Raw genomic sequence first — 14275 nt, 5'->3', positions numbered from 1 at the left:
ATTAACGTTTACCTAGATCTTACCAAGGGGCTCATATCAATCCTTCATAAAACGTCTGAGGTTTTGCTGAACCTTCGAGTTTGCCAGAGGGGGAAACGAGAGATGAGCACAACTAAGAGCAGACATTACCATTGATACGTGTGAGGAAGTCACAACGGGACCCCAGTTCACATAAATCCCAAACCAGGGACATTGCGTTGTTATTCAGAAAATAGAAGTTCCTGAACAATTAGCATTCCACACTGTTAATCCACGATACGGGCAAGAAGAGTCACCACATGCACAAGCGAGGTGCGACCCGAGGATGGTCCTGCTCAGTCATGATATGGTCGCGGATGATCTCCTTCAACGAGCAGCATCTGCTCAATGCCATAGTCAGCTCAAACTCATCACGGAGCTCTTGAAGCACTTTCTTCACACCAGCTTCCCCTTCGGCCGCTAATGAGAACACAACAGGCATTCCAATCTGTTAGAAAAAGCGAAAATCACCTTAGTTTCTCTGTTAGCCTTTGCTAAAGATCAATGAATTCATCTTCATCCTATATCTATCAAGTGTCGAATCCCCAGGATCATTAAAGCCTATAGATATTTGGACTGGAATTTCAAATTAACGAAAAGCCAATATGGCAATACCAATACTTTCTGTTCATTTCTATTGAATAGAAATCGAAGCGGGGTTTCAATGACCCCTGTAAAAGGAAGAAAAATTACTGTCCAACACGATTTTTACTCCTCTTTTATGCCACTGCTTATCTTATGAGGTAGATACTATAGGGACATGAGTTCTCCCTCACTTTCTACATGAATGTAGATTGTCCTGATGGTAAGTATGGGCCATATAGCCTTCATCATCCATGGGCAAGAACTGATGCAATCAAGTCTGAGTACTCACAAATACCCCAGATGCTCCAAGAGCCAATGCCTTAAAGACATCGGTTCCGCCGCGAACCCCGCCATCCTGGAAAACCGGAAGTTTTCCCTGTGCAGCTTTTACAACCTGCAAAACACATCAACCAATTCCTTGCACCAGAAACTGCGACAGGAAAGAAACTTGGTTATTGGAAAATGCATCCAGTCGACGGATAGAATGTAGCCTATGATGACACCCGATAATATGAGTCAAGTCAGCCTGTTCAGTACTCACGATTTTCTAGGAATCAGAAACTCAATGAAATGGACAGAATCCTCTAGATACAGATTTCAGCTCAATAGATTTCAAGCTCTTTATGGAAAAAATAGTAGGAGCTTAATCAGAATGTAACATTCACATCAACTACGAACCTCTTCCAGAGCCATGATGGTTGCGGGCACATAATCAAGTTGCCGAGCTCCATGGTTGGATACTATAATTCCAGCAGCTCCAGCTTGAATAGCTAGCCTAGCTGCAATTTCAGCAGAAAGGCACGGTCAGGGGTGGGATACATAGAGGTCATAGAATGGATGAAGGTTTTCTCCACCTATTCTTGATGTCAGCTTCCCTACGACCATGCCTCGGTGTGTCCACAGTAAGGACAATCGCTTTGAAACCGGCTCTTTCAGCTCTCCTCCCAAGTTGTGGAACAACATTTCTGTCTTTTAACATCTACATGCATTTGGCAGTGAATCATTGTTCAATTGATAAACAGGGGTTTCTAAAATAATAGCATGAGAAAATTTTCGCTCTCAAGATTGTCAACAGATTTTCTGGGTTCAATCTGAAAAGTTCAAACATGATAACAAATCTGGCGAGAAATTGAACAAAGAAAGCACGTTCGGAGCGGATCATGACCAATAAGGAAAAAGACTACACTTTCGGCAAGTAGATGACACAAGCGACCACAGCAAAAGTAACAACATTTTACCTTCTAGATTAGGTAGCAAAATATTTTATGCATTAATTTATTGCCTTTCCATTCTTCTCTACTCTACTCTCTTCACTACGTAAAATTATTCCCCGTGTAGTTAATAGAATACTGTAGTATCTAAAATATATCATATCTTATGGTACGTTTTTGAATTTGTTATACTAATTGGTTAGTTAGTACTTTTATAATATATTTTTTCATGCAACTTTTACTACAAATTATACTTTTAAAACAATGCTGTAGAACCCCCCCCCCCCCACACACACAAACAAAATAATAATAATAATAATAATAATGCTGTTTAATGCTAAAATATTTCATGCTCCATTTTTAATTATACTTTTGCATGACAAACTCTTCTCTAAAAGTTGCCGCTAAGGTTGATACCTAGGATACTAGAAAACAAGAGGCTGCGGAGCACTTATGTTGCATTCTCCACAACGTTCGCTTGCAACTAGGATGTTGGGCTTGCCTCATTCAAAGCGTAGTCAATATCATGAGTTTTGTTCAATGAAAAAACAAGATGAGCTTTCATGAGTTTTAATGTTGCAAAGTGACAATTATAAAAGATCCTGACATTCCCCTTCACTCTTGCTAAGTAATTCTTTGGAATATTTTATTACTTTCTATCCATATGCATATTGCACACTAAACTTCGATATAAACAGAGGTTCTATACACTTTTTTTTTTCCTGCCGATGGAATACAATATTCAATACAATTTAAAAAAAAAATCAAGTGGAATCGGATGGATTCTTATGCAATGAAAAGAAAAAAAAATGAATATAGAATAGGATGAAAAAGATCCAAATTAAATAAGAGACATATAAAAATTACCCAAAAACAAAATTTCTATTCTTCTCATGGTGAATAGGTTATTCGAAAAATTGGAGACATGCATATGGATGATTGAGAGAACCGTGTACGGATTTGGAGTATTATGATTCTCAAAACTAGACTATGAGTAACGTATTTTTTTTTTTTTTTTTGGGGGGGTTGGAATGAGTAATGTCTGTTAAAGTTATAATTTTTACACTCTGATTTTAGGTAAGCCTATCTTTATGAAAGAATCAAGCATATTATGGGTTTTAAATTTCGGCAGTATTGGTTTCTCTCTGATAATTATCCAAGTTTCAATTCAATATGTGATTTTCTTTTGTTTTGCTTTCCTTCTATTGGTCAGTTAGAATTTTTTTTAACAGATCAAGAACTAATATTTTAGCAAAAGTTTGATCAACAAAAGGCTCATGACAATCTCACATACACCTACAATGAGCATTTAGTTACTGTTTCAACTTTTAATTTCTTCTTTATGATTTTGCTTTTGATTTATGTTTGATAGCTGAGATTTGTATTTATGTTACTTCGCTAACTTAATTTATTAGCAAAATAAGGATGACAAGTTGATCTTTTACAATAAATGCAATTGATAATAATGCATATAGTTGCATTTTCTCTTGGGAAAATTATCAAAAAAGTCCGAAACCTAGTTACATTTTTTTAGGGCAAAATTGGCAAGAACTAGTTTTCTTGGAATTTTTTTTGTTCAAAAAATCTTATTTCTATGGAAGTAAAATGTAATAATTTTTTTTAAAAAAATACAGTGCATTTTGATATACATGGGAATTTTTCTCTTTGGTAACTAAATTCTACAAAGAAACAGAAAACCTAAAAACATAAAATTAAATAAATTTGGGGCCACCACTTTAAATTGCAATGGAATGGTTGACAATAATTTTGCATTTCTAGTAAAAATTGGGTGGATTAAATCATATAAGAGGTGAAAATAATACCACTATATATATCAACAATAACAACAACACATTTTATTGCATTTCTGTCAAAGCCACCATCGTCAATGATAGCCTGCTAACGGATTTGTTGTGATACTTTGGTAGCACGACCACGCATCATAAAACTTGAAATCTAGTTCCCTCATTACAATGGCCTAAGAGCATGTGTTTTAGATCGAGAAATTGTCCAGTCAATCCTAAACTTAGTTTTATAGATACCAATTCAGTCCTAAACTTTTCAATTTTGTTAATTAAGTCCTAAATCTTTGCGCGAAATTCTAATATAGTCTTTGGGTTCAATTTTCAATTTAAATTTGCTAATGTGGCGATGTATCATGTAGGACGACAAGTGATGACTAGACCATCACGCTAGCGATTTCTAGCAAAAATTGATCAGAATGATTATATTGAAATCTCGCACAAAGTTTACGATTAAATTAGAAAACTTGAAAAATTTAGGACTAAATTGTTATACATATAATAGGTTTATGATTGATTGTATAATTTTTACGATTTCCAACTATGCAAACATGCAGCATAATAAAACCTTATTCTACGCTTTCGAGTTTTCACTTCAACAATTCGACGGATTGCATTGGACCATTCAAACAATCAGCATAACAATGCAAATCTTGTAACTTAGATTCTATGATTATGAATAGACATTCTGAAGTCCTCGACGTTTGATAGAAGGGACAGCTGGTGAGATCTGATTTTCAAGAAGTAGACACATTTTCCAAATTGTCTTCAATGATATCTTGTGGATTTTTTCAATTTAACAAACAAATTCAATCTTTGTTTGCTGGACACACGCATCTGCGAGTTAGAATCAAAATATGACTTGATCTCTTGGTTAGCCAATATGGAGGACTTTTCTGTGGCTAATAGAAGCAAATTTCAACAAATAGTCGTGATAGACCTAAGAAAACTCTCTCTCTCTCTCTCTCTCTCTCTCTCTCCCATTTGCTGGATTGAATATTCTCCGCCAAATGAGATTAGTTTTATTTTCCTCAATTTTCGGTATTTTTAGGGTTTGTTCGATAACAATTCTGTACCCGAAAATAATTCTGAGCAGAAATGATTTTTTCTATTATGTTATCGAGAACAAAAGTAGATTCTTTTTCTTCTTGTTTATGTTCCAAATCTGTTCCATGGCCACCGATCTGCTCCAAAAATCAGAAAAAATTCAACAACGATACCAAATAGATTTATGTTCTTTTTCAGTTCTCGGGAACAAAAGAACAAAAATTGGATAAACATGATCGTTACTAAACAGACCCTTATAATCTTAGATGACATAAAATGATATCTTAGATGAGTTCATTTACTCTTTATTAGCTGTCTAATTAGTTCCACTTAGCATATTTTTGTCTTTAGCTCATATATTAGGTTTCCTGGTAAGGTTACGATTTCTCTAAGGTTATAAGATTATTATTATTATTATTTTACGTTTTCATTGAATTATATAGCAAATTGAGCTTGGCCTCTTTTCTTGCATTTGATGGGAGTGCAACTTCAGTTTTGCGAGTCTAGTATAATCTAGATTTATTTATTCTCGTTTCCGTTGCGTCAACTACCGGAGAAGGTTAGATTAATAAAGAGCGATGCATGGTAATGACGACTTTTGCAACAATCATCTCGCTTACAAACATAAGGTGTGTAGGGTGCATTTATGGAAAAATACCTTCTCCGATGATGACACAAATGATCTCCCTGAGTTTTGGCCTAATATGTTATGTGATTACTAAACTTTTAATGCGTTCAATGAGCTCTTGAAGTTTAGCCCAATTTAAAATGTAATCTCAGAACTTTTAATCTATTCAATGTTGTCCATAAACTTTTAATGTGCGTTCAAATTAGTCCCCGAACTATATGAATATATTCAATGTTATCCCTGAACTTAAATTAATAGAAGGACAACATTGAACATTTTTATTTCAACAAAAACATATTAAATATTTTCATATAGTCTAGGGACTAGTTTGAACTTGTACCAAAAGTTTAGAGATGCATCTCATGCATACATGCATACATGTACATTCCCTTTTCTTTCTGAAATTTCAGGTTCCAAAGGAGACTCCGAAGAAAGAAGGATGACCTTGGATCAATCCCATACAAGTTCACAAGATCAGGTGAAATGTATTCGTTCCGATGAACATTTTGATATCACCTGCTAACCAAAAGAATTAACTCATGTTGGTAGAAAAACACCCAGGATGTGGAAAGACGCATGCAACGCGAATTATCTCCCCGGGGATCATTGCCACAAAATGTAAGCCAACGACAGTGCATGTAACTAAAACGTTCTACTCCATTCCGAAAGTCAAAATGAATATTAGAGACATAGAAATTTCTGAATCCGGAGTCTTTAGAAAGACGTCTCGATTCTAAAATTGTTTCCCCTGCATCCATCTTTAAAAAGGCTTTTGAAGCCGTCTAAACACATGTGAATATGCGGCTAGGTACTTGCCCTTTGAATTATTTTGGCTTCTTGTGCATGAAGAGGAAGGGCAAAACGGTCATTCGAAAATCGGGATTGAATGGAATTTTGGCTCAACTGATTGAGAATAAAATTTGAATTTTCACTGGTTAGGTTCGGGCGCGAAGATTTCGATCCTAATTCCCGACGACTAAGATTATCGGAACCTAATCTAAACTGAATGATAACTCGGAAATCGTTCAAATAATTGTCACTTACGTCCTTACCATCCAAAATTTTGTACCGACTGAAATTCAATTTTTATCCTTTTTATTGAATTCAGGAACTCTACAAACAACGAATTTCCAGGGCGTCACAAGAATACTAACCTAAACAGCCAAATCATCTACTATCCCATGTTCATGGAGCAATTCCATAATAACAACAACAACAATAGGCGCCAAGGTATACAAGGTGAAATCAGTACTACCGATTGATTATAATTTCATCCATGAACCCACTTAACCACTCAATTCTACAGGTTACCCATAAAATCCATCATCCATTGCAATATGAACCACAACCCCTCATATACTCCCCGCGGCCGCACTGAGCCAAACCCTGACTTAGTCTCACTAGCAATATGCCACGAAACCAACTTCATCCAAGATAATTACAACGCAAACGCTAGCTGCCCATAGCTCATAATCCATAGTCCAAACAGCAAAAGAAAATCAACATGCAACTAACGAGCCTCACAATCAAGCCCTTAAAAGTCCACGGCCAACAGCCCCTCAGGCGGCACCCGGTTCAATTCACCTCCTTCCAATGACGTCCACAACAATCAGCTTCTAAATCCCGCCTACCCATCGCTGTAAGACTCCAATTCTTCAAATAGATCCCACATGCAAGACCATTTGACTTGGTCTTGTAAGCACAACTTCAATTTGGAATTAACTTAGCTCGTACCATGCCGTCTCGCATAAATCGGCAACAACAGGTAATCTAACAGTAAAGGTTAGTAATGCACTTGCCTTAGATTGAAATACGAAGAAGAACGAAACTCGAATTTTGTCGAACGAACTGGGGGTCTCCTTCTTCTGCTCTGATGTTGCATGGGTTGAGGGGGCGAGCTGGTCGGTGAGGCAATGACGGCTCGTGGATGACGTCGGGGTAGCTCGTGATCCGCCACCATCAAGCTATGGAGTCACCAGCACAAGCTTGAGGGAGAGAGAGAGAGAGAGGGAAGGCTTTTATAATGGGGGTGAGGGGCGTGTGGGTCGATTAGAGGGCTTCATGCCTAGCCGCAAACACCTCAAGCCGACACATTTCCTTCGTGATCCAAACTGAACACACTCCAAGATGTTCTCATAAGTTAGTATTGTCGCGCCCATCGACCACCAACGGCCAATAGTCCATTGCCATAGTAATTAACCCCTAATTCACCATTAAGAACATAAGCCGGCAATTGTCATTTTGCTTGCCAATCCAACCTAACAGAAAGTTAGGCTTGTCACACTAACGCACTAAGTCTCGCAATCGGAGACTGCCGGAGCTGCGATGGCTAGCTCAATCTTTGCCGCAGCAGTGCATATGGGCAACCCGAGCACACACCCAGTTGATTCATGCCCAATTCAAGCACGCCGGAGAACTAAGCGGACCAGATGGAAATTCCCACTGTCTCCGTCACTGTTTGGACCATAAATCACGTGGTCTTACGTGCGTCCCTAAGTCGATGCCCCGCCCCCTCTTCCCCCCGGGCGAACGTGCTAAAATTTTTTATTCTGTTATATCCCAATTTGATGCGTTTTTGAAGAAAGAAGGAGGTTCATTCTGTTCCAGGGTGAAACAGACTGGATAGAGAGTAAAAAGAGAAGAGCCAAGCTCTCCTAGGGTTTCCTCTGTGATCGCCATTGTTGAGCTCGACCGAGAGCTTTCAAGACTTCGCCAAGATGTTCCATGAAGAATCGAAGCACGAGACCACTTCCTCAAGCTTCATCTCGGTCCAAGGAATTGATCGAACCAGCTCGATGCCTAACCATCTCCCAAATGCTCGTGAACTTTCGGTCCGGTCGAGAGCTTGCGAGCTTAAATTAGACAACCCTCGGCTGATCGGGATCTCGGGTAAGTACCTCGGAACCTCATGGAAGCTTCCTGATTGCTTGTTTTGGTTTGATTATTGCTTAAACTGCTAGTTGATTCTACCACTGCCAAGCTCTGTGCGAGCTTGATTAGTTTGGATTCCACCATTAGATCTTGCCAAAAATATGAGGATTTGATCGGTGCAAAGATCGGGACGTTTGGAGGTGGTTTCACCGTCAATCGGAACAACCGCTGCCATCCGTTGATCGTCTTCTTCACAAGGGCGTTGACCAATCAACAGCCTCGTGGTGCCATGCAACATGACACGTGGTAGCCACCTCAACCGGGTATATATCAAACCTTTTTTCAGAAAATAAAATATAAAAATCAGATCGGACAACCACAATTCGACCATGTGGTACAATTTGACTTGTTTTTTGAAAAATAAAAATCATTTTCGAATATTATAAAATCATTTTTTGAAATAAAAAAAATAATTTGATTGGACAGTCATGGATTAGCCACTCCACTCAATCTCGGCCGTATATCTCAATAGATTGATTTGAGGATGGTGGCTTAGCCACGTGGCTTAATATGGTGCATAGGATTAATAAATAGGCGGGAAATTAGGAGAATAATAAAAAAATTAAATAATTCGAAAATTCAAATAAAAATACCAAAACTACGTCGTTTAGTGCCAACCTAGAACACATATGGTCCGGGTCGGGCGCTCGAGAGGCATGGGTCGGGTCAACTAGGTTCGAAAAATTAAAAAAATCAGAAAATTTATTAAAAAATCATAAAAATTTTGGGAAATTTAATAAAAAAATTCTCAAAAAAAAAAAAGAGAAATGGTGACATTCAACTGATTTGACTAATTTTTGTTAATTTTGTTACTCGAACCTTCTCCAAAATGACCTTTTTGCCTCTCTAGACACTTTGTCCAAATGTTCCCAAATCACCCCCAAACTTTAATGGTGCATTCTCTGAACCTTTAGGGCTTCACTAGATATGTTATATCATGATGTGATGCGATTTATCTGCATATATCTTCTTTCTTGATTTGTGCACCTATTTTTTTTAATTAAATGTGATTGATAGGACAGACACTCTTATTTGCATAAACCTTTAGAAAAAATTGCAACATTTGTCCTTACTTTCACTGAATTTGTTCGGGATATGTTATATTGCATATCCTCGACATAGTTTTCATTTAGTGACAATTTCCAATGTCGTATTAGTACCGTTACGGCGAAGAATAGCCCGCAAATCTTGCTTTATGAGACAATTCGTCGGGACTCCACAATTAGCTAGCAATCGCAATTAAATCTGTCTAATTTTGCACGTTAGTATTCTTTAATGACCTACCAAAGTATGATGATGACTTAAAGGTCAGACAAGAGAGGCCATACTTCCAGAACCAACTCTCATCCTCTAGTAACTACACTGGAGACTCCGGACGTGTATAACTCGTATTCTTCAGTTAGTTAGTCAACCTGATGATTGCATCAAAGTGAGACTTTGAAGTCGTGTTGGGAGGACACGTGGACATATTTTCAGGCCAAGAAAAAGGGGTTTTTTCTTTATTTTTTTTATTTTTGTCTTTATTTTATTTGTGATTTTTTATTGGGGCTGAGATTGAAGCAGCTCTATTGACTAGTAGGCTGGATCTAGTTAGAATCGAACTGACCCAAAATAAGCCGAACCAAACAAAATTTGGTTATTTTTTCCGTATCGAACCAAAGATCGAACTAAATTGAAATGCATGAATTTTTCGGTTCGATTCTTAGTTCGGTTCCATTACAGCCTAGTATATATACTGCCTTCTCTCTCTCTCTCTCAATTCAGAATCATCACCTCATTCTCTTTCCCTCACATGCTCGTTCTACCACTTTGAAGTTTCAACCATATCAAGTAGACAGTCGAAGAAGCCATCGGAGAGAGCGAGGGAGAGACCATGGAAGGAGGGATCAACCCAGAAGGAGCAGACGCGTCAGCTTTCAGAGAGTGCTTCTCCCTCGCATGGAAGAATCCTTACGTTCTTCGCCTCGCTTTCTCTGCCGGGATCGGTGGCCTGCTCTTCGGCTACGACACTGGTTTCTCTTTCTCCCTGTCTCATCTTCGCTTGCTGCAAAAGGCATAAAATAAGAATGTTGATCCAGACCCGACACGCCCTTTTGAGGTTCAAATGCCAAAGTTTGGGCCAAATGAGGATTAAATTGGGTTAATCCTCGTTTTGTTTGTTAATCACGCAGGAGTCATATCCGGGGCACTTTTGTACATTAGAGATAATTTCAAGTCTGTGGGCAGAGAGACTGTGCTTCAGGTAAATTCTAATTTCATACCTACTATTTATCTTTTTAAAAAGAAATTAATCATGATTTTTCTTCTCTAGTTCTCTCCTCATCTTCGTCACTATGGTATGAATCGAAACTAAACGTAAAACCCTAAAAAAAAAACATCTAATTTAGATGCAATTTCAATTTTTTCCTAAACTTTTTCTCTATCTGAAAAAAGATCCCGATTTTTACTCTAATCCCATATTTCCGGTGCTCTTCAAGATTATCAATAATAGGAGGTTGACGTTATTCAATAAGAAAAAATCAATGGTTATTTTTGGATGTGTGAGCAGATTTGAGACTTGATTGGAAGTCGAGGATTTTTTTTTTTAGATAAAAATACAGTTTCAAAGAAAAATTAAAATAAAACTTAGATTTGTAGGTTTTTTAGGGAACAAGGCCTCGTGAATAGTAATATACACGTTCTTTCTGTTTACATGTTTTCAAGGCTCCTTGGACAAATACTGTCCTCTAGTAGGAGATGTTAAAACCATCTTTGCTTGTCTTGTGTTGACCGCTCAAATTTCCTTGATCTTATCCTTTGCCATTGTTGCTAGCAAGTCCAAAAATGTCGCCGTCATGGGCAAGATAAGATGATCTTGTTCGACTTAGGAATAAGTATACCAACATATTTTTTTATGGTTCTTTGAGGGTACAAACTATTATGGAACTTTCTATTTTTGCCAAAATAAAGAGTCATACTTGTTTTAACACTTTCTGCCCTATTTTGGACTTTAGCTTCACGGAACAATTTGCTACTGCTGAAAGATGGAAGAATTAAAATTTTAGATCAAAACACTATGTATGGATGGTATCCAAAAATGTATCCTAGTTTTTGGCCTAATTCATATGTGATAAATTGATCCTATGGAATCATTCGATCAGACAAGTTTTCAGGTCAAAAAGAAAAGATTAACTTTTCCAGAGAACTATCCATAAAATGTCTTAATGTCCAGCCTCGTTACTGATTAGGTTTTGACCGTGAAACTTTCGGATGCCTCGGTTCTCCCACGATCTCTCATCCATTACTAAGATCCTATCAGGACACGGCTTGTCTTTTATGTTTTATTGCTTACATCCATCTACCTTATCCCACCCAAAAAAAAAAACACAATAAAGCCAAAAGTACCCAAAAAGGAGGGAGAAGATATCTATTTACTTCTTAAAAGTGAATATTAGCTTTTGATTTCTAAGAGCACCGTACATATATCTCAATTTTGCCAAGCTAAAACCAGCCTCCAAGCCTGCCTATTTGGGTCAACATAGAAGACATCGCATACCTTCTTGGGCTCTTGGGCTTAGCCCAGGTTTGACAGTTTCATCTTAGCTTGCATTTGGTGCATCTATTTTTCTATCTACTTAACTATACCAAGTGTTCATAAATCATAATCCAATGTGTTGTGTTGAGAACCTCTGAACCATGTACTTTTTACTGCTGTAAATTTCTTTTCGTTTTCTACCTTTAACTTTATCTTTTACTTCTTTAAACTGTAGTAATATTGCAAAACTGGGTTTACCTTGTGGCATGACCCTTTCCAGGCAGAGAAAATCTCAGCCCAATTTGCCTCCTCTGTTTTAATTCATTGGTCATGGCACTAGCATTGAACTGAGTATTGCATAAACTCGGTTACTCAGATACTAGAATGATGATACCTCTGAAAGCAGAAATTGAGTGTCGTCCTAACACATATGCTATTTCCCCTACCATGGCGGTTTCACGTGCAACAGGAAACTATAGTGAGCATGGCGGTAGCCGGCGCGATCATTGGGGCTGCAGTCGGTGGATGGATGAACGATCGGTTAGGACGGAGAAGCGCAATCCTGGTCGCGGATTTCCTCTTCTTCATTGGAGCGGTTATCATGGCTTCTGCTCAGAATCCGGCTCTCTTGATCATTGGCCGAGTCTTCGTCGGGCTCGGGGTCGGCATGGCGTCGATGACGTCCCCGCTCTACATTTCGGAAGCGTCCCCAGCAAAAATCCGCGGGGCCCTCGTTAGCACCAACGGGTTCCTCATCACTGGTGGCCAATTCCTGGCTTACCTGATCAACTTGGCCTTTACTAAGGTGAGAAATACAGAAGAGGGACTTCTTCGATGAATTTCAACTTCAGGAAAGGATGAGGAAGATTAGTTTTTCAGGAAACAAATTGAGACACCCAGAATCTATACATCGTTCCACAAGCATGAAGATGGGAAAACTTAGGCCTAAGGCAAAGTCTTGTTTTTAAAATATCTTTTTGTCGATTCTGGACGATACAGGCTCCAGGAACGTGGCGGTGGATGCTCGGAGTTGCCGGAATTCCAGCCCTATTGCAGTTCATCCTCATGCTTCAGCTCCCAGAATCCCCCCGTTGGCTTTTTCGCAGGGTTATTTGACAATCACTGCAATTCCCCTGTTTTCTATGTAATCTAATCTTCAGCAAGTTGTCTAACAAACACTTTCTGATGAAGGGAAGAGAAGAAGAAGCCAAAGCCATACTAAGGACAATCTACCCTGCCAACGAAGTGGACAGAGAGATACAAGATCTCAAAGAATCTGTCGAATCCGAGATCCGAGAGACAGGATCTTCCGAGAAGATAAACATCACGAAGTTACTGCAGACAAGAACAGTGAGGAGGGGGCTAATTGCCGGGGTCGGACTTCAGGTCTTCCAGCAATTCGTGGGAATAAACACGGTCATGTATTACAGCCCCACGATTGTTCAGTTGGCCGGATTCGCTTCTAACCAAACCGCATTGCTGCTTTCACTCATCACAGCCGGGCTCAATGCATTTGGTTCTGTTGTGAGCATATACTTCATCGACAGGACCGGAAGGAAGAAACTTCTCGTGATCAGTCTGTTCGGGGTGATGATATCTCTCGGACTTTTGTCCGCAGTTTTTCATGAGACAAGTTCTCACTCACCGCTGGTTAGCCAGGCTGCAACTTCTCACTTTGCAAACTACACGTGCCCAGACTATGGTTCGGCGAAAAACGCCACTTCTTGGGACTGCATGAAATGTTTGAAGGCCTCTTCTCCTGATTGTGGGTTTTGCACTTCGCCTGCTGACAAGGTAGCGCACCTGTCGCTCACTCGTCTTTGTGTCGATCGTTACAGGCCTCTTGAATCTTGTAGCTAACCATAACGACCCATATCATATTGCAGATGTTTCCGGGGGCATGTTTAATCTCGAATGACACCATGAAGAAAATGTGCCACGCAGAGGACCGGCTGTGGTACACGAGGGGCTGCCCAAGCAAGTATGGGTGGCTTGCACTTGTCGGCCTAGCCTTGTACATCATATTCTTCTCTCCTGGGATGGGCACCGTGCCTTGGATCGTCAACTCCGAGATCTACCCTCTCAGGTTCCGAGGGGTTTGTGGAGGGATAGCGGCCACAGCGAATTGGATCTCGAACCTCATCGTCGCCCAGTCCTTCCTGTCTCTAACACAGGCGATTGGGACCTCATGGACATTCCTAATATTTGGCGTGATCTCGGTCGTGGCGTTGGTCTTTGTTCTGATTTGTGTGCCGGAAACAAAAGGGCTCCCGATTGAGGAGGTGGAGAAGATGTTGGAGCACAGGGCATTGCAGTTCAAGTTCTGGAAGAAGAGCTCTAGCACATCAGGAAAAAACCAAGCTGGGTAAAGACACTAATAGAAGCCTAGGAGTTCATGGTTTGTCAATACCAAGAATTAGTAGATTTCAATCAAGCTCGGGCTTAGGGTCTCGAGCAAAAGGACCACAGACATTAGATCCATCGTTTAGCTATCTGTCTTACTATGAAAAATTAAGTTGAAACTCGAGGAACTTTAGGA

General features: G+C 39.3%; 1 protein-coding gene and 1 pseudogene across 1 annotated transcript; one reads left to right on the top strand and one right to left on the bottom strand.

Annotated features, from left to right (window-relative positions):
- Position 1: 1 nt before the first annotated feature.
- On the bottom strand, positions 2-1582 carry LOC115757352 (annotated as a pseudogene).
- An 8407-nt stretch (positions 1583-9989) lies between these two features.
- LOC115757348 (probable inositol transporter 2) lies at positions 9990-14275 on the top strand. Its single transcript, XM_030697550.2, has 6 exons — positions 9990-10234; positions 10394-10464; positions 12206-12541; positions 12736-12843; positions 12928-13530; positions 13623-14275. Exons 1-6 carry the CDS (start codon positions 10096-10098, stop codon positions 14103-14105), a joined length of 1740 nt encoding a protein of 579 aa, XP_030553410.1. The 5' UTR covers positions 9990-10095; the 3' UTR covers positions 14106-14275.

Source organism: Rhodamnia argentea, chromosome 3 (assembly GCF_020921035.1).
Source record: "Rhodamnia argentea isolate NSW1041297 chromosome 3, ASM2092103v1, whole genome shotgun sequence".
NCBI classification, from domain to species: domain Eukaryota; kingdom Viridiplantae; phylum Streptophyta; class Magnoliopsida; order Myrtales; family Myrtaceae; genus Rhodamnia; species Rhodamnia argentea.
Note: the sequence above shows the minus strand (reverse complement) of the source record. Positions and strands in the feature narration are given on the sequence as shown.